Here is a 17031-nt window from a genome sequence, read left to right on the forward strand (position 1 = left end):
CAATCCCTTGGAAGTTTATGTGAGTATCCTTGGGATTCGAAGAGGAAGGCCCTTGGATCCGTAAAACGTTCGAAGGTGCCCACAACCTATCAGATTGATTTGGAAGCGAATATTTCACGAACTACCCATATTCCTTGTCGACCTTGAACGCCGTCAGTTCCTCGTCGAGCAGAAATATCGAAATGCTTGTGAACGCCAGGAAGCGACCCCCAGACTACGAAATGCTCCTTATTGAAGTTAACTAGATCGGCTAGTGTTGAAACCCAAACCTAAGACCGGTCGAACAGAGCCAGGTTCAAATCCCCATGCTCCTCGTTCTGCATTTTATTTCAGTATTGGGAGCGGGTCAACGGTAAAGGGGTCTTGATTGCCGACCAGTGATAATTTATTTCGGCTTCCTGCCGTGTTTGGTGGCACTTCTCATTAGCGCCCGGTAAAAATAATAAAAAAATAATGTTTAATACAGCCGCTGAGCATATGCATGAAAGTTCATAGTTTGTATAGCTATGCTATATCCACGTATGTACCTTAGTCACATGTAAAATCGATTAAATAGCATATCAAAAGGATATAATAAAAGTGAGCTCTGCTTTTGGTAGGCGGCGCGGGACGAGCAATAAGGCTAGCTAGCTAGGCCCCAAGGGAGTGATTGTTGGTAACGAGATCCTGAAAGCTGAAAGCTGGCAATTTGAGAAACAGGTCCAGCCTGGAACCCAGGCCTTTCGAAATTTCTCGAATTAGAGAAGTCCTATCTAGGTACACTCTCTAATTAGGTCGCCCTTGAAGTTCTTAGGTTTACAGAATCGCTATCTAGGTTAGAACGTGGTCAAAGGCACATACATCGGAGAGGTTAAAAACTCGAATACTACGCTCAGAAATAACATTAATTCCGTGTTTCGGTGACTCCATTTTTTAGTTATGCAAACAAAGGCCTGGATGAGGCTCCCCAAGAGCGGAACGTTGCACTATGATGACCCTAACATCTCTGAGCTTGGCGAATGGTCTTAATTCAATAAAGGCGTTTGAAGGTGGGATCTGATCGATCGTTGGCATACGCTATCGCCATCGTTCGCTGTACTGGCTTGCGTAATAAAGAAATTTGATAGACACGCCACCTTCGTCCCTTGCAGCCGTTTTTAACGAAAGACTAGTCATTAACGTCGCTTCCAGGCAGCTGTCAAATATCGCCAGGCTCCCACGAGCCAACCAGGTTACCTCCGACCGATAGCCCACGCAGTCTACGTAAGGATAGTTCGAACACTGCTACTTGTAGCCTCTAACGAGAGAATGAATGTCTCTGGTCTACATGTAACGAGGGGGGTTCTAGACGGATCCGACATAGGCACGGGAAGCAGCTCGTCAATATCGTCCGTGCAGACGCTGCCTAGCGTATCCGATTCATCCCTCACCGCACCGGATGAGATTGAAGAAAGAGGTTGGTGTAAATTTTGTTCATTGATCTGCTTGTTTCTCTTAGTTCATGAAGCTTCTGAATAGATTTAGCTGACTTTCTTGGGGGACTTCTCCACTAGTTTGTGACACTCTAGCCTTTGAGGAAAGATACGGCGTATGTAAAAATCGATATCGTCGACACGAAGAGGAGATATTGGAAAGTCGTCAAAAATATCGCAATGTCCCGAAACACGAAAACAAGACGAACATATTGAAACACCATCACTATATATTTCCACCACAAAAATATCTTGATCAAAATCATCAACAGCCACCAGGCGATAGCTTCCGTGATCAGCGGGTAGCAACTAACATGAGATACGACTCTTATGACCAAAGTTCTGTTCTCTTAGCACCTCCCTTAATGGAAGCACAACATCATCAAAACACACACTACAGACCCCACGCCCAACAGCTTCACTATCCAGGCCATGAAAACACGGGACATCCTAACGACTACTTTAGCTATCCCAGCGAGACAGTCAATATCAAGGAAAGGAGGTTCCCTCAATCAAACTTAAAATCCACAAAATCCGCACCAAGGTTTAGAGGAGGGCGACAGGTCCGGTTCGAATTGCAAACCGTGGATGAAGATGGCCCTATACCTTGCAATCCAGTGGATTGCCCGATGGCACGGCTCACCCTCGAAGACGCCCGCCTCTTACACCCAGTGCATCCACATGAAGTACAAGAAGCATTCTTAGATCCTGCTTATCAACAGGATACAACAACCCTGCCGCACGAAACATCGTATGATAATAGATCTACGCAGCCACACCATGCACGTACCTCTTCGAAGTTATCATCGAGGTCAATATCCACCGGTAACAATAGTCCAACGAGACCATGTTTAGGGTCTGTTAATACCAGAACTCCAGAAGGGATCCTACGAAGCTCAGGCGCAACACCGTCTCGATTCGCATATAGAGCTCCGACTCGGCCGCCACCAGATATTGCAGAAGTTGAAGGCGATAATACATTTGCAAGCCGTGGAAACTATGGCAATTTATATTCCTCTACTACAGGTCTCGAGCTATCTCCATCATCTCCACCATTCTATCCCCCTTCCTCACAAAACAGCGGAGATCGTCCAAGAAACGTGCCTTACGATAGAGCCCGAGAAGGAGATGGGAGCCTTGAAGCTCCCGACCTTGCACCGGATTTTACTCCAAAAAAGTCTAAAGAAATTCTCAAAAAGCTTCTCGGCGGCCGTACGTCTCGACAACCTGAATCCGGGATGTTTCACTTTACTCAAAAGTTTGAATCAGGCTATTCTGTAAGAAGCATTCATTTGGAATCAAGGAAAGAGTGGGCCTTTGTTGCAGTTTCACCAGATTCAAAAACGATTGTGGGTGTCTGTGATCGCGAATGCTTCATGGCCTATTCGATGGAAGTATCAGGGATCAAACCATTGGTTTATGGCGAGTTTGACGGAGAACCGTTAAGCATTGCGGTATCAAACAGCCACCTTGCAATATTGACTCTAACCAAGGTTTGTCCCCATCCATCATGAAAAGAAGCGACGTACATAAAAGCTAGATACTTGAACTTCAAAAATGCCCCTCGTCAAGCTAACTTTTTCGTAGTTACAAGTATTCAATCACCATAATAGCAAAAAAGTTTACGAGTGGGCCTCAGACAAATCCGTAGCCACCGACAATTTTACCAGTATTGCATTCGCAAATAGTGGGCTTGAGTTATGTTCAGCTCTCACGAATGGGACTATACAATTTCATTATATTCCCGCGGAAGATCAAGATTTCGACCCGGACGAAGTGACATTCCGCCGTGGTGATCCAAGAATGGATATTAATCTTAGCAGTGGAGACTACGCATTTACCATGTCGTTCTCTGGCAACGATACGAGATTTGCTTGTGGCACTCAGAAAAGGATGCTTATGGTATATGAACATCGAGGGCCGGCTGCATGGGAGTTGTTAAACAAATTTAAATTTAATGACTGGGTACATTATCACTTAATACCAGGGTTACGAGTATCAGGGATGAAGTCATACTGACCAGTGTTTACGACACCCATAGGAGCCAGGTACCCATAGGAGAATATCTGGTGCTATCTTCTGTCCCGACGAACGTTTTCTCTTTGCAACAACAACGTCGGGAAGGCCATCCGCATATATGCGCTGTATTGATAGCAATAAGCATTCGAATTGTTCTCAGTCTACATCCTATGCGCTCCCCATCACCAAGAAGGGAGTGACACGGTCTGCGATGTCCCCGAATGGGAAAGCTGTCGCACTTATTGACGGAGATGGCACAGTCTACAAATGCGACTTCGGTGCAGGATCCGTGCTTAGCGACAAGCAGGAGTTCACCAAGCTCCCGGGTACTTTGATACCAGCGCGGGCTTGTTGGATTTCGTGGACTAGTTTAGGGGACCTCCTCCTCCTGGACAAGAAGGGCCACCTCAAAATTTATGAATTGTCTGCGGCTGGAAGGTCCCCCCGGTGATATATGATATGGAACAGAATTTGAAGGACATCAAGCGTGACGCCTTTTCTTTAACCTTCAGCTTCCCTTTAAACGATATTCTGGATTTTCTGCAATATGATGCAAATTTTTAGCGCCAATATCCTTTCTCTTTGCATTGACTAGACGGTTCGACGGCGCGGCGTTTCTGAACTCTGAACACCATCTCGATGTTCTCACTAAAATTTAAACCTTTACGATTCGATGTTCACATTTGGCTTAGGCCTTTGTGCCAATCAACAGAACCCTTAAAATACAGAATTCTCAAATTTAACCATTCGCTCATCGTCGATCATAATCGCTATGAGCCGAATATTTTTTTTCAAGATAGTAGCGTTTCCTACCTTCGCGCAGTACGTATCCACCTATAGGAATTCGATTCCATTCTAGGCCATTTGATGCCCTGCATGCACGATGATAACACCCACCAAGCCATTTCGGCAGGGATCCCATGGTGACGTCACCCGACCTCATTAGATATTACAGCCTCACATTTAAGATCTCAAGGGCGTTAGAGCCACTCCGAATAGATCCCTGGCCGGGCTACATCATGGAGAACCAGAAACCACTTGTTTTTGCAGGAGAGCAGCGTCCTAACAGCATAAACTTCTGAAGGTTCTCTGGGTTCTCGAAAGGAATGGAATAACCCTGGTCCCATTAAAGACATGTATTTCAAGGATGGATGACGATATGTGGTTAGCTCAGTTTCGTCAGCTACGTCATTGGTTGGAAGGACGTAACAGTTTTTCTATGCCTTGCAACGTTGAGAAAAGAAGCATGTCTGCAGTCCGTCCTTTCTACATGTACCGCCATTTGGCGTCCATGTGGCCCACTGAAAAGAAAAGAAAAATGCATATGGGCATCCTGCAAAAACTGTTCGAGTCACCGGTTCCAAGGCTGCATGCTGACCCGGGATACATCAGGATCACCTTGCTCTTTTTGCGGTCCAACAGTACTGCAGTGTCACTAGAAAGAAAATGCCCGACACCCGGAGAGGGCAGTGCAGTATGTACATGCGGTGCTTGATCGAAGACCTGCTCGAAGCTCTTCATACAACCAAAGTAATTTATATTTGCCCCTCTGCCCTCTTCATCTGCGAATTCTTTCTGTTTCGTCAACTCCTCACTTAGTTTAGATCCTACTGCCTCGATCGTTCGTATACCTGCATCCGAATCCGTGCGACAAACTGCAACAAACTGCAATAAGCCGTGGGCTACTACCTAGTATACTAGCTGTTAACAGTATCAGAGGCACAGCATCTTTTAATTTTGCGGCCATTCCGTTTGTTATCCTTCGATTCCGGAAAGAGGATAAGAAGAAGCCCCTCCACAACCTTTTCATCCCACTCAAAAATTATAATATCTGGACTCCTACAAAGGTAAAGAAGTCTGAATGCCGGTCGTAGAAGAGCTTAACAACGATAATACTTCTAAACTACGTTCCCCTTCACCTACACCTTCTGAGACTCACTATCATTACCACTCAGTAGCGGTTCCTGTCCTTCACCAAGACAAAATGTCTTCGGTCGGCAGAACAATGTATGCCGAGTCCGCTATCTCACCAAGGGCACATGATCGCTTTTTTGAGGATCGGATGCGTAGGTACGGAGGTCAGGAGTACATGCTATCTCCATCTCGGTCCGGTCCTATAACTACATATCGTTATAGAGAAGAAGGTGTACCGAGATATCGCCAGGTTGCCAAGTACTGTCCTCCAAATGGCCGACGTTCAACAGGCGATCTTGACCATTTTCACGACTATGACGACGAGTCATTCCATGCAGACCGCGAGCGAGAAAGAGAATATGAACGGGAGAAGCTTGCATTAGCTCGGAGAGATCATTTTCACAGAGGAGGAAGACATGAACACATCTACGAAAAGGATACCCTCGTCCTCGCACGGCCTCCTTCCCCTCCTCCTCCCAGGATTATCGAGCGGGATACAATCATACTCGCTCCTCCAGCTCCAGCTCCACAGCCAGCTCCAGAGGTCGATTATGGCCGACAGAGGAATCACCGTCAGAGGTACTACTACCACCATCATAGAAGTCATCATCGTTCCAATAGTATGTCATCAGGATCCAGCCGCTCTAGTAGACGCCACGCAAGGTTGGAAGCCGAACTACGAGATGAGAGGGAACGTAACCTCGAAATTCAGATTCAGAGAGAACGAGATAGGCGCTTTAGCCTCTCAGCCGGTGGTGGAAGCTTCGATACGAGGGTTTCTGGCCCGCATGTTGGTGACCTCGCCATAGCTTATCAAGGAAGACGTCAATCCCGTTCTCCATCCCCACGCCCACACCGCCTGGGTCTTGTCGCCGTTGGCAGACGTCATAGCAGCAATAGTGTCTTTTCTGATGAAAGCCACCATCATGGCCGCAAGGCTGTGGCCGCTCTTGGGGCTACTGCCCTTGGCGCGGCTGCTCTTCACCACCACCACAGGAAGAACTCAAGGTCAAGATCCAGATCAAGAAGTAGCTCTAGATCCTCTTCTCGACATCGATCAAGATCCCGACTCGGAAAGGCTGCGGCTGGTGCTGCTGCTGCGGGTTATATGATCCATGAACACAACAAGCATAAGCGGGAACGAGAGCGGGGTAGAACCAGGTCACGTTCCCACAGCAGGCTTCGTAAGGCGGCCGCAGCTACTGGTCTTGGCGCTGTAGCCGTTCACGAAATCCGGAAACACAGAAGACATTCTCAAGGATATGACTCTAGCTCATCGTCTTCTAGGTCTCGGTCCCGAAGCGGTTCTCGATCCCACTCCCGAGCTAAGAAAGCTGCCCTTGCTGCTGCAGCTATCGGTGTCACTGCCGCCGCTATCCATCACCATCGAAAGAACAGTGGGCCTGAGAAGACAGTTACCACTATCGAACATTACAGTTCCTCGGATGGCAGCGATACTGGAGGTGTTGGACGAAGACGACGCCGGAGATCTCACTCTGCAAGAAATGCAGCCGCTCTTGCTGCTGCAGCCGGCCTTGCCCACCATGGGCTTAAGAAGCGACGTGAATCCAGGTCTCGTTCTAGGTCTCGCAGCAGCTCTTCCTCGCGCTCTTCAGCCAAGTCCGGGAAGAAGAGCCACAAGCTCAGGAATGCCGCCTTAGCAGCCGGAGTAGCTGGTCTTGCCATTCACGAAAAACGCAAACACGACCGTGAAAAGGGAAAGCGCGAATCCTCTGCTGATAGCGCTGGCTCCGACCGCAGCAGATCGAGATCAAGAGCTCGAAGGTTAGCAGCGGCCGCTGGGCTTGGCGGTGTTGCCGCCGCCATTGATAGGCGTAGAGGAAGATCGCAATCTCCTTCGTCTCGCACTAGTTCGAGGTCGAGCTCGAGGTCATCCTCATCTGAACGTGAAGGCAAAGAAAAGAAACACAGAGGCCGAAAGGTTGCCGCCGCCGCGGGCCTTGCTGCTGCCGGCCTTGCTGCAAAGCACCATTTCGATAAGAAGAGATCCCAATCCCGAAATAGCGGATCAGAATCCGATTCCTCTTCTGATTCCTCCTCTTCCTCATCCAGCAGATCCGAAGCTGCACGCCGACATTCACGCCACAAGAAGGAGGCGATTGCAGCAGGCGCTGCCGCTGCCGCCCTTGCAGCAAAGGTTGCCCATGATAACAGGAAGAAGAGCAAGGAACGTGCGACTTCTGAAGACAACACCGGCAGTCCATCCGGAAAGAATGTTCGGATCCAAAGTGCCCCGACAACACCGGGAACCGAGAATGCACCGAACCGCCCAGGCTTTCCCGGCTTGTTGAACCCACAAGCGCCTCGGATGGCCCCGCAATTTAGCGTTGGCTCCGGCACGACCGAGGAGATTCCGCGCGCCGAGATCCCAATGCCCGTTCCTCCCGGTGGATACGGCCCCAGCGATCCTGCAGCAAATACAAACCGATATCCCTCTGCAACAGGATATGTCCCGCCTCCACAGCCTCAATACACTGGATATGTCCCACCTCCCCAACCTCAGTACGTTCCCGCACCTAGATCAATTTTAAAGAATGGTTCTACGAGCAATTAGAACCCTCTTACTCTTTATTTCGATACGAATTCCATGTATTTTATTTAGCCTGTACCTTTTTCATTAATATCTCTCCTGTTATGAACTGATTGCTCTATGATATGACCTCGGACAGTTGTTGACCAACCCGCCATGTGTAGGTATTACCCACGTCCTTGAGCGCTCCAGCACTCTAGACGACCATGACTTTAAAGATATCACTACGAATACGACGTAACGACATTGATGTTTGATACTCCAACGACATATATATTTTGAACTATTCGGTGCTAGCCATGGTTTGTTAGTTATGGTTTCTTTGTTGTCGCGATTGAAGATGTTGGTATTGATTTCTTTGGATAATTTCTTGGGTATTTGGTAGTTATTGATGTGAAAGGCCGGGAAAAAATGAAATCATGTATTTGCACTTGTTTAATTTCTTTGAACGATATTGACGATTTTCCTTCTCTACCTTCTTTCCTCCCTTGTTTTTTAAGGCATATGTGGTTTAATTATATATATACGGCACCTTTAAGATTTTTTTTAATATAAACGTTTTAGTTTTACAATTCCGTTTTTTTATGTACATGTTCTTTTCGAAGTCAATGTTAATATTCGCAAGGTCCCTAACGAACCGGACTATATTGATCCACCTCTAGCAGATGGAGAGGTTTAGGAAAGTGGGCTCAGCGACGCAGCACTATTTGATATTCGCCGTGAGCCCCCCATGGGCTACTCACATCAACCCGGATCTAAAACTAGGCTTGAAACGGGTATGAGAATGTTATTCCGGTAGATACATCACTTGACCCGTGATCGAATTTCAGCTCCTTTAGGACAAACTTATGGAGGCAGGCTTCGTCCTTCTCCGCATCTGTTGTCGGAGTCATGAAAGAGATAACACTTGGAGCACCATGGGGTGTGCCAACTAAGACGCCACTTCTATTAATCTGTTCTTTATCATCAGAGTTCACAGAGGCTCTAATGAGACCAGCAAATGCATCATTTTGGACATCGTCAACCAAAGCTAGAACTTCGCGGATGCCAACGGCACCACAGGGATGTTCTGTTTCCCCGTTGACCCGATTATCCCGGGGGGTGATATCATGACAATAGAATGGTAGATTAGAAGGTCTCGTTGTCTCTGTATCTTCCCCTTCCTTTTTTGTTGGGAAGGTGACCGCCCATTCGAGTTTGACACCATCAGGACGAATCCGCCCACCTAGTTGAGGGGTTGCATAAGAGTATGCGCCTGAAGAACCCTTTTGGGCATCAGCTAGTCGACCAATGAGGGCTTCGTAGTTGGACTTGTAGTCTATTTGGTTTGTGAAGGCCCAGTCGACTATGCCGTAGGGTTTGGAACCCCACCAATGGCCTGCCCGGTTTTCAGGGAGATCATTGATAAATGATATTAATTCGATATAGGAACCATCTTTGAAAACCTGATGTAGTAGATAAAGTAGTCAGGACCAAGTTTTCGGATTTCCATTAACATTTCACATGCTAGAAACTTACAATAAGTTTGTTCTCGGTCTTCCCATCTGCATGCCTCCCGCCGTTGGTAATGTTGAAATTATTAGTAAGACTCTTTGGTGGGTCTTTGAGTTCAGCGTGTGGGACGAGAACAATAATGTGGTCGAGTAATGCGACTTTCTGGTCAGATGCCATTGTTGAGGAGGTACTGTGTGACATTCAGTTAAGTTATTGTTCACAACTGTATACAGATCCAAGGTTCATGACAAGTCTATCTGGATGGATATTGAATTAAATGGAGGAACTCCAAAAGTTGACTCATCGGATAGGGCTGGTTTGATCACTAGCGCTATCTATTAGCTGGGGTGGTCCACGGCATGCTTCGGCGGGACCTTGCAATTGAGCACGTTAGATGCAATGTACTCCGTTCCAAGGATTAAATTTCGTGGTGGCTTTTATCCTTGTTCTCTTGTGACGAGGTCATCCGCCAGGACGGTGCGGCCTCGAAGCTGGTCAAATATAACAAGTAAATGTGTTGAGCTGTTGTTGGTTTGGCGTGTCAAACCTTCCGCAAACGGAAAACCAACAATGTCGACGGTTGTTATTTGGATTTCGTGTTGTTGTTTACATTGTAACCCAATCAAAGACCTGCATAAACAACTCACCGTACATATGAATAATCCTTACTAGCACTTCCAATCATCGACATCGCCAAATCCCATTCCAGTTATTGCCGCAGTCACAAACTCGTACATCTTGCAGCTTACCGAGCAATTGTTCCGACTGGTTTGTGGGAAGGTTGACACGCCACTTCGTCTACAATCTTGAGCTATCCGAAGCTCTTCCCTCATCTCCTCAGGCAAGTATCAGTTCGTGTTCGGGTGCATTGCGCTCATCGGGTGGCGGGCGCATCCCACATACCCGCGTTTTTAAGCCATCTCATTTTTCTCTTGAGCGAAATCATTTTGTTGTTATTGTTATTCTTTCTTTCTTTCTTTCTTTCTTTCTTTCTCTCTTTCCCGGGAAGTAAACACTAACATGGCCTTGAAATCGCAGTTTCACAAAATGTCAGAGCCGTTAATCGATATCTCGCCAAACAAGGTCTACGGGACCTCTCAAACTCCATCGGCTCAGCCGCCGTTAGATGACCCGATTAACCTAGGTTCTGAGGATTCGGAATACTCCGTTATCGACTACAACATTCCAAAATCCGTTTCCTCCTCTGGAATTGGCGAAAAACACTTGCGATCTGCCCACAACTCGCCTATGAAGGTGATGAAAAAGCCAAAATACGATATACACGACGAATCAATGAAGGAAAATCACGATATTAGCTTTGCTGATGACGATGAGGACTTCCTGGCGCGTATCTCCAGCAAATTGGGAAGAGGTGATGAACTCACCTCCCACTCGATGAGCTTCGATGCCAACCTTAGTGGGTTCTCAGATGTTATGGTCGAGGGTGGGGTTGGTGTAAGCAGGGAAACGGAAGAGCAAATAGGCGAAATAGGTGAAAGATCTGTTGACAGACAGATCCTAAGAGAAAGCTATAGAAGAGAGCGAAGTATGGAAAGGGTACGTTGGTTTTATCCTCTTGATGCGGGGATAATGGGACACCCCACTTACAGTTTGAGCGCAGGGTTCTCCATTCCATACCCCCACTAAGAGCAACCTCCTCTCCTTCTCGACACCCAACAGACAATCTTGGAGCAGCCCTCAGTCAGATCCTGTCACTCCTGGAACTGTCACCCCCAGAGCAACCGGCCAGCGATCTCGTCTTGCTACTCTCTCACAATACTCCAAATCCCCAGAATCGACACCTGGCAACAATGAAAGAACGCAAAACCTATTGCTTGACTTCACCGCGCAGTTCAATGCCATCAAAGCCAACCCTCCCCCTCAAACACCCACAAGGTCAAGAAGACGTTCGCAATCATCTTCACCGACAAAGAGAACTCGTGATGGGTCTGAATCACCTAGTAAACAGCCTTTACCTGCACCAACGCCCATGGAACGCAGGTTTCTTCTCGACTTTGACATCCCACCACCACCCACCCCCCGTTCAATCCCATCTGTAACACCTAAAGAAGTCGAGAACATCAAATCCCAATTCTTGGCCCAGATTGCACAATTAAGGGCGGAACTTGCAGGTAAAGATGCTCAAATAAATACTCTCAAAGATTCGGTATCAGACGCCGAAAGAAGAGCATCAAATGGCATCGTTGAGCTGCGACAAGTTCGGGAGGAGATGGAAGATATGTCAGCCAGGACTATGCTCATAGAATCGAGACTTTCTGAAGCTGGACGTGCTGTACAAGAATTTCAGGGACAGATTGAAGTAGGGAATCGGCTTCTCGACGAGGCTCGGAACGAGCGGGATTCAGTTGTACAGGATAAGGATTTCTTGAGAAGGGAACTTGAAGAGTTGAAGCGGGAGCATGAGCAGGTCTCAGATTCCCTCCTGAAAACGAAACAAGATTTGGCTTCTACCAAGAAAGACTTAATCGTTGAAAGACAAAAGAAATCGGCCCCAAATTCCCCGGCCAAAGGATCCGGGGGTAGCGGTGTTGATGTTGAGGCCGCAGTTGAGAAAGCTGTCGCCGCCGCCAATGCAACAAAGGATATGGAAGTTAGTCAGGCCGTTGAAAAGGTCGCGAAGGAACTGCACTCACTATACAAATCCAAGCATGAGCAGAAGGTTTCAGCCCTCAAACAGTCGTACTCTAAACGATGGGAGAAACGAGTCAATGAACTTGAAGCTAAAAATAATGATCTCACGAATACCAACAATGAGCTATCTAACAAGATTATGAGAATGGAAGAGGAGAGTGAAGAGCATCTAAACCTCAGCGGCCCGGTTCTTTCACCCCACGATATGGAGGATCGGAGAGAGGAAATCGAGAAATTAGAGGCACAATTCGCAAAGGCACAAGAACAGATCAAGACTTTACAGGAAGATCTCTCAGCGGAGCGCCGGGAGAAGGGGGAGCTTGTTCTAGCTGTTGACGAACTACTAGCTTTGGGTGGCGCCCCTGCTACGGCCGACAATGGTGTTAACAACCTGCGTGGAAGCATCAGCCGTGCCTCCGGAGCAAGCATCGCAAAGGCCCTGACCCCTGCGAAGGAAGAGAAAGATAAGGAAACAAAAAGCAGCAGTGGCATAAGAGGAGGCATTGAGAGGATGGGTAACGGGGCTAACCCTTCGAAAGGCCGATTTGGATTCCCCTCTTCTTAACACCCCTTCCCCAGGAATTAAGCACCTTTCCTTTTTTCTTGCTTTTGACTGTGACCTGTTTTGTTGACACCCAAGAGCACCTGATACTCAGGTTTTTCTCTCTCTCTTCCCTGCTATGCCTCCGCTCTTACCATAACGATTCTAGTTGTTTTACTTACGTGCCTATGATACTCCCTTTGCATCGTTGTTTCACTTCGGGAGGGAACTTTGCTTGTAAGAAAAGGGAATTCCTTTATGTTTTGGAGCTTTGTGCCCTTTGAGTACTATCGTCTTGTTTTCTTTTTCTTTTTGGAGTTTTTGAATTGTATTACTAGCTTAGTCCCAGTTTTCTGCCTAAGTGGTTCACGAATTAAAAATTACGGTTTACGAGTCTATCTACATACCTTATATATATACCATGTACACATCTGTATATTGCTCCGTCAAATGCGCCTCCACCCCCAGGGGATTGTATAGTTAACTCCTTGAGCGTATGTTGTGGCTTCTTGTCAACTGTCCTTATGGTCAGCCAATTGCCCCTATAGGTGCACCATGCTTTACCTGCATGGTTTCTTACAGCTGGCTCCGAGAACCAGTAAATCCCCCCTTCAACGTCTAGGAATGAGACCAGTTTGGTCAGGCTGCGTCCTTGAAGTTCCTTCTGGAACAAATCGTTTGCTCGGCTGTTCTAGTTTCGAGACTGAACAAATCGGCGGTATATTTCCTAACAAAAAAATACAACACTAACAACGATATTTTGCAATTTTTGTTAACATCCAGACCTCGAAGATGAAAGTTTCCGATGCGGTCCTACTGGCTAGTCCTTCGAATTAAAGCTGCCGTTTCGCCATTGGTATTTTCTCCAAATCGTAATCGTAAGATAATGTTGATTTCGTATTCGTAAACAGGTATTGAGATTTAGCCATTAGACGCCCCGAGCGTATGTATGTACTTAGGCGCCTGCAATAGCCTGCAATGCACTATCGAGGCTCCCTGCAAGCCGTATCCTTGCTTCTCTTCCTATTCTCAGATGTAGTTTCGAGTCCAGTTTGTGCTTTAGATTGGATTTGTGTCGGTACTCGAGATTCCCTTAAAATTGAATATTCAAACGTCGAGGATGTAGCGAACTAGTGATTTGCCGGTGTGCTGTGCTATCAATACCGCCTTGCGCAAGGAGGACGACGCAACCCTTCACATACCTACCCAGCCATACTTCCCACAATCCAAGAGTATTTTTTTTCTTTGTGTCCTTTACTATCTCAGCATCCTCACCTCCTCCCATCCATTCAGCCTCCCTGCAACGGACATCATCAAAAGATAGCAAATCACTACACCCCAGCCAGTACAACCAGAGGAAACCGCCTTCGTCAAAGTACCTCAATAGAATCCGTCTATTCGCCAGTCCTTTTCTCGCTCTCGTTATTTTCTCCTTCATCATAATCTCCATTGCATCAATCCGTTGCTGCCCGCCAGCTAGCAAGCGATACCTGCAAAACTTCATCGTTCTCTACTCCTGCTCCAACATCCATCAGCGAAAATGAAGTCCTGTGGATATTTTGCTCTGTTCTTTCTCCTGCTGCTCCTTGGGATTATAATTCCAAGTAACCTCATTGTCGGACAACCCACTCCTACTGCAACCGTTCCCTTTCCGTTGGTTACAACTCGATATCATGTCGTTGAACGTCTGAATGTGCGCACAAGCCGTAACATATCAATCGTTAAGCAAAGGCTACAACAACAACTTGGTAATCTCACATCGCCAGCTCTACTATCCGCAGCCGCCGACTCGCAAGCAAATTACACTGCAGCGGTTAATCGATATCGAGGCCCCTCCGGGTACATTTGGTTCCAGACGATTCTCCATGGAAGGTGGTTTAGATTGTGGGGATTTGCTGATACCACCGCCTATGTTCCTAAGGATATGACCCAGTACACCATTGGAAATCCCTTGGATCTGCTCGTAGGTCCCTTCTTTCCTGTAGTTTGATTTTAGATTAGTAAGGTGCAATGTTGTTGAAAACGACGGTGGGTAAACTTACTAAGACAATTCGATTAGGCCTCGGCCCGTTACACGGTAGACGCGTTTTTGGATTCACCAATTCGGCTTCTGGTTATTGATACAGCCGACGGAGGTACGGAAATAATGTGGGAGCGGCCATGCACTCTTTTGACGTTTTCGCAAACCTCATTCCCGGCCACCCAAGCCTGTAGAGAACTTGATCGACATGTAAGTCTCTCGAGTTTACTACAGCCAGGAAGGCTATCGTTACAATGACGAATTGCTAATTGCCTTGTAAATTTAGCTGTCCATGCTAGTGAACTGGATTGCTTTCGGGTAGAAAGCTTCAAGAATCCGAAGTCACTGCCACCACCATCACCATCATCAGCCATTGTATCAGCAGCTTCGCCTCTAGACTGCTAAGGCAAAGCTGCTGCCGATGTCAATGTTGATGGCTCATGGCTGATGGTGGTGGGAGGTGGTGGCTTTGGATTCTTGAAGTCCTAGTGGCGCTTGGTGGTGATAGTAGTGGTAATGATGATGATGATGTGGATGAAGATGAAGATGATAGGAATTGGCTTTACAATAATTTCCATATTCCAATTTTATGCGCTCCCAGTCTTGTAACTATGCGCTCCCCTTATCTAGCCATTCTTGGCGGAGCCATGTCTTAGTATGCCATGGTTGATCGGAGACTGGGAGAAAGGGCTTCTCGTCGCGTCAAATCTTCAATCCCATTACATAGGCGGGCTATCGACATCCAACTGAGCAACGTTACCATGGCGTTACTTACTCATTTTGTCGTCAACTGATGCACTTCTACATCTGGTGACTTTCATCCTGTAATTATTATTAAATACTCCTCTCGTACAGTCTACAATACTCAACGGAATTCTATGAAGGCTAATATATATGGTACCCTCTTTGCGGGCATAAGTATCCCGGTTCAGCCTTCTACCTGTAGTTCACCGATTTATGGCACAGCTTAACTAAGTATCAGTCTACAGGAAGTTCAAATTTCGAGACTCGGTTCCAGAAAGGGGAAAAAAAAATCTTTTATTAGTTTTCTGTTTTATGAAGTAACTAATATAACTAAAACGATTAAAACGAATGTCCGAACAATATATCCTCCGACAATGTAGAAAATTTCGAAAAGGTCAGAATGAAAAAAAAAAATTTGCAGATCGTTTTTTAAGAATTAACTATTGATGAGAGGTCATACGGTATTCTCCAGCTTTGGGCCCCATGGAACTCGCACACGAGCCTAAGGCTGCCGCTATACCCTTTACTCAATATTAATCTTCTTCTTCTCAGGCTCATCAGCCTTCCTCAACTTTGGTACGGTAACTTCCAACAAGCCGTTCTCGAGCTTAGCAGTAATGCTATCAGCATCGACGAAGACGACCTTGCCATTACTCTCAAGCTTAATCTTGCGATCAAAGACACCAATACTGCGCTCTCCATCAACAAGATGCTTTTGGAACTCTTCATTCCCTGGGCGATGAACAACTCCAGAGATTTGGAGTTCTGCGTTATCGAAATCGTAGTTTATACCGATATCCTCCTTGATGGCGCCTGGGAGGGCAACGTGAACGACGAAGCTATTGGGTGTATCGAATAGATCGACAGGAGGGATAAATTCCGGGCTGCCATTATCATTTCTGTAGTAGTGACTGCCGCGGTTTCCCCAGCGGGCACGGTGAGAACCCCAGCCCCACGGACCATGATAACTTCCACGGCCTCCTCCGAAGCCTCCGAAGCCACCACGGCCGCCACGGCCGCCACCACGGCCACCATGGCAGCTGCCGGGCCCTCCAGGCCCACCTGGACCCCCTCCTCCGAAGAACATACCGGGATGTGGAGGGCCGTTGGTATTTGGAGTGGAAAAGCTTTCAGCAAGGTTGCTGGCCATTTGGACCCATGGGTCTGCTTGTTCACGCCAGTTATAACCCCATGGGCCGCCGCCCCATTGGTGACGGCCACGGTGTTCGCCACCGTTTCCACCACGGTTCGCGTGGGCGCTAGATTCGCTGGTTTGTTCGGGTTGATCGTAGCTAGGTGGATTTCCCTGAGCTCTAGCCTCTCTGTTAGAGGTGGATGGGTCGCCTCTCTCGGTTTGGGGAGAAGAGGCGGCTTGGGAGAAGGCTTCCTCCATTTGGTCACCAAGGTTATTGATAAAATCCATGACTTGTTCTTGGGGGGATTGTGGGTTGGATGGGGCCATTTTCTCCGAGTTTTGATAGTTCTTGGTCATATGGTCTTTTTTTTTCTTTGAAAATAAATATAAAATAAACTCTTGGTTGTATACTCTTTGAATCGATAATAAAAAATCTCTTTAATAATATATCTCTTTGGTAAAAACAATAAATCTCTGTACTCTCTGGACTCTTTGAACTCTTTGGACTCT

General features: G+C 47.0%; 6 protein-coding genes across 6 annotated transcripts; 4 read left to right on the plus strand and 2 right to left on the minus strand.

Moving 5' to 3' along the window:
* Positions 1-1765: 1765 nt before the first annotated feature.
* AOL_s00097g494 (uncharacterized protein) lies at positions 1766-3921 on the plus strand (the record flags this gene model as incomplete). Its single annotated transcript, XM_011126327.1, has 3 exons — positions 1766-2944; positions 3039-3416; positions 3493-3921. 3 exons carry the CDS (start codon positions 1766-1768, stop codon positions 3919-3921), a joined length of 1986 nt encoding a protein of 661 aa, XP_011124629.1.
* A 1410-nt stretch (positions 3922-5331) lies between these two features.
* Positions 5332-7959, plus strand: AOL_s00097g495 (uncharacterized protein; the record flags this gene model as incomplete). Its single annotated transcript, XM_011126328.1, has 1 exon — positions 5332-7959. The coding sequence occupies one exon, from the start codon at positions 5332-5334 to the stop codon at positions 7957-7959; it is 2628 nt and encodes an 875-aa protein (XP_011124630.1).
* A 737-nt stretch (positions 7960-8696) lies between these two features.
* On the minus strand, positions 8697-9630 carry AOL_s00097g496 (uncharacterized protein; the record flags this gene model as incomplete). Its single annotated transcript, XM_011126329.1, has 2 exons — positions 8697-9380; positions 9454-9630. The coding sequence occupies 2 exons, from the start codon at positions 9628-9630 to the stop codon at positions 8697-8699; spliced, it is 861 nt and encodes a 286-aa protein (XP_011124631.1).
* An 846-nt stretch (positions 9631-10476) lies between these two features.
* On the plus strand, positions 10477-12646 carry AOL_s00097g497 (uncharacterized protein; the record flags this gene model as incomplete). Its single annotated transcript, XM_011126330.1, has 2 exons — positions 10477-10986; positions 11051-12646. The coding sequence occupies 2 exons, from the start codon at positions 10477-10479 to the stop codon at positions 12644-12646; spliced, it is 2106 nt and encodes a 701-aa protein (XP_011124632.1).
* A 1516-nt stretch (positions 12647-14162) lies between these two features.
* On the plus strand, positions 14163-15047 carry AOL_s00097g498 (uncharacterized protein; the record flags this gene model as incomplete). The annotated part of the gene is made up of 3 exons (XM_011126331.1): positions 14163-14585; positions 14682-14757; positions 14929-15047. The coding sequence occupies 3 exons, from the start codon at positions 14163-14165 to the stop codon at positions 15045-15047; spliced, it is 618 nt and encodes a 205-aa protein (XP_011124633.1).
* Positions 15048-15909: 862 nt separating this feature from the next.
* On the minus strand, positions 15910-16878 carry AOL_s00097g499 (uncharacterized protein; the record flags this gene model as incomplete). Its single annotated transcript, XM_011126332.1, has 1 exon — positions 15910-16878. One exon carries the CDS (start codon positions 16876-16878, stop codon positions 15910-15912), a length of 969 nt encoding a protein of 322 aa, XP_011124634.1.
* Positions 16879-17031: the final 153 nt, after the last annotated feature.

This window comes from Orbilia oligospora (assembly GCF_000225545.1).
Source record: "Orbilia oligospora ATCC 24927 unplaced genomic scaffold scaffold00097, whole genome shotgun sequence".
NCBI classification, from domain to species: Eukaryota; Fungi; Ascomycota; class Orbiliomycetes; order Orbiliales; family Orbiliaceae; genus Orbilia; species Orbilia oligospora.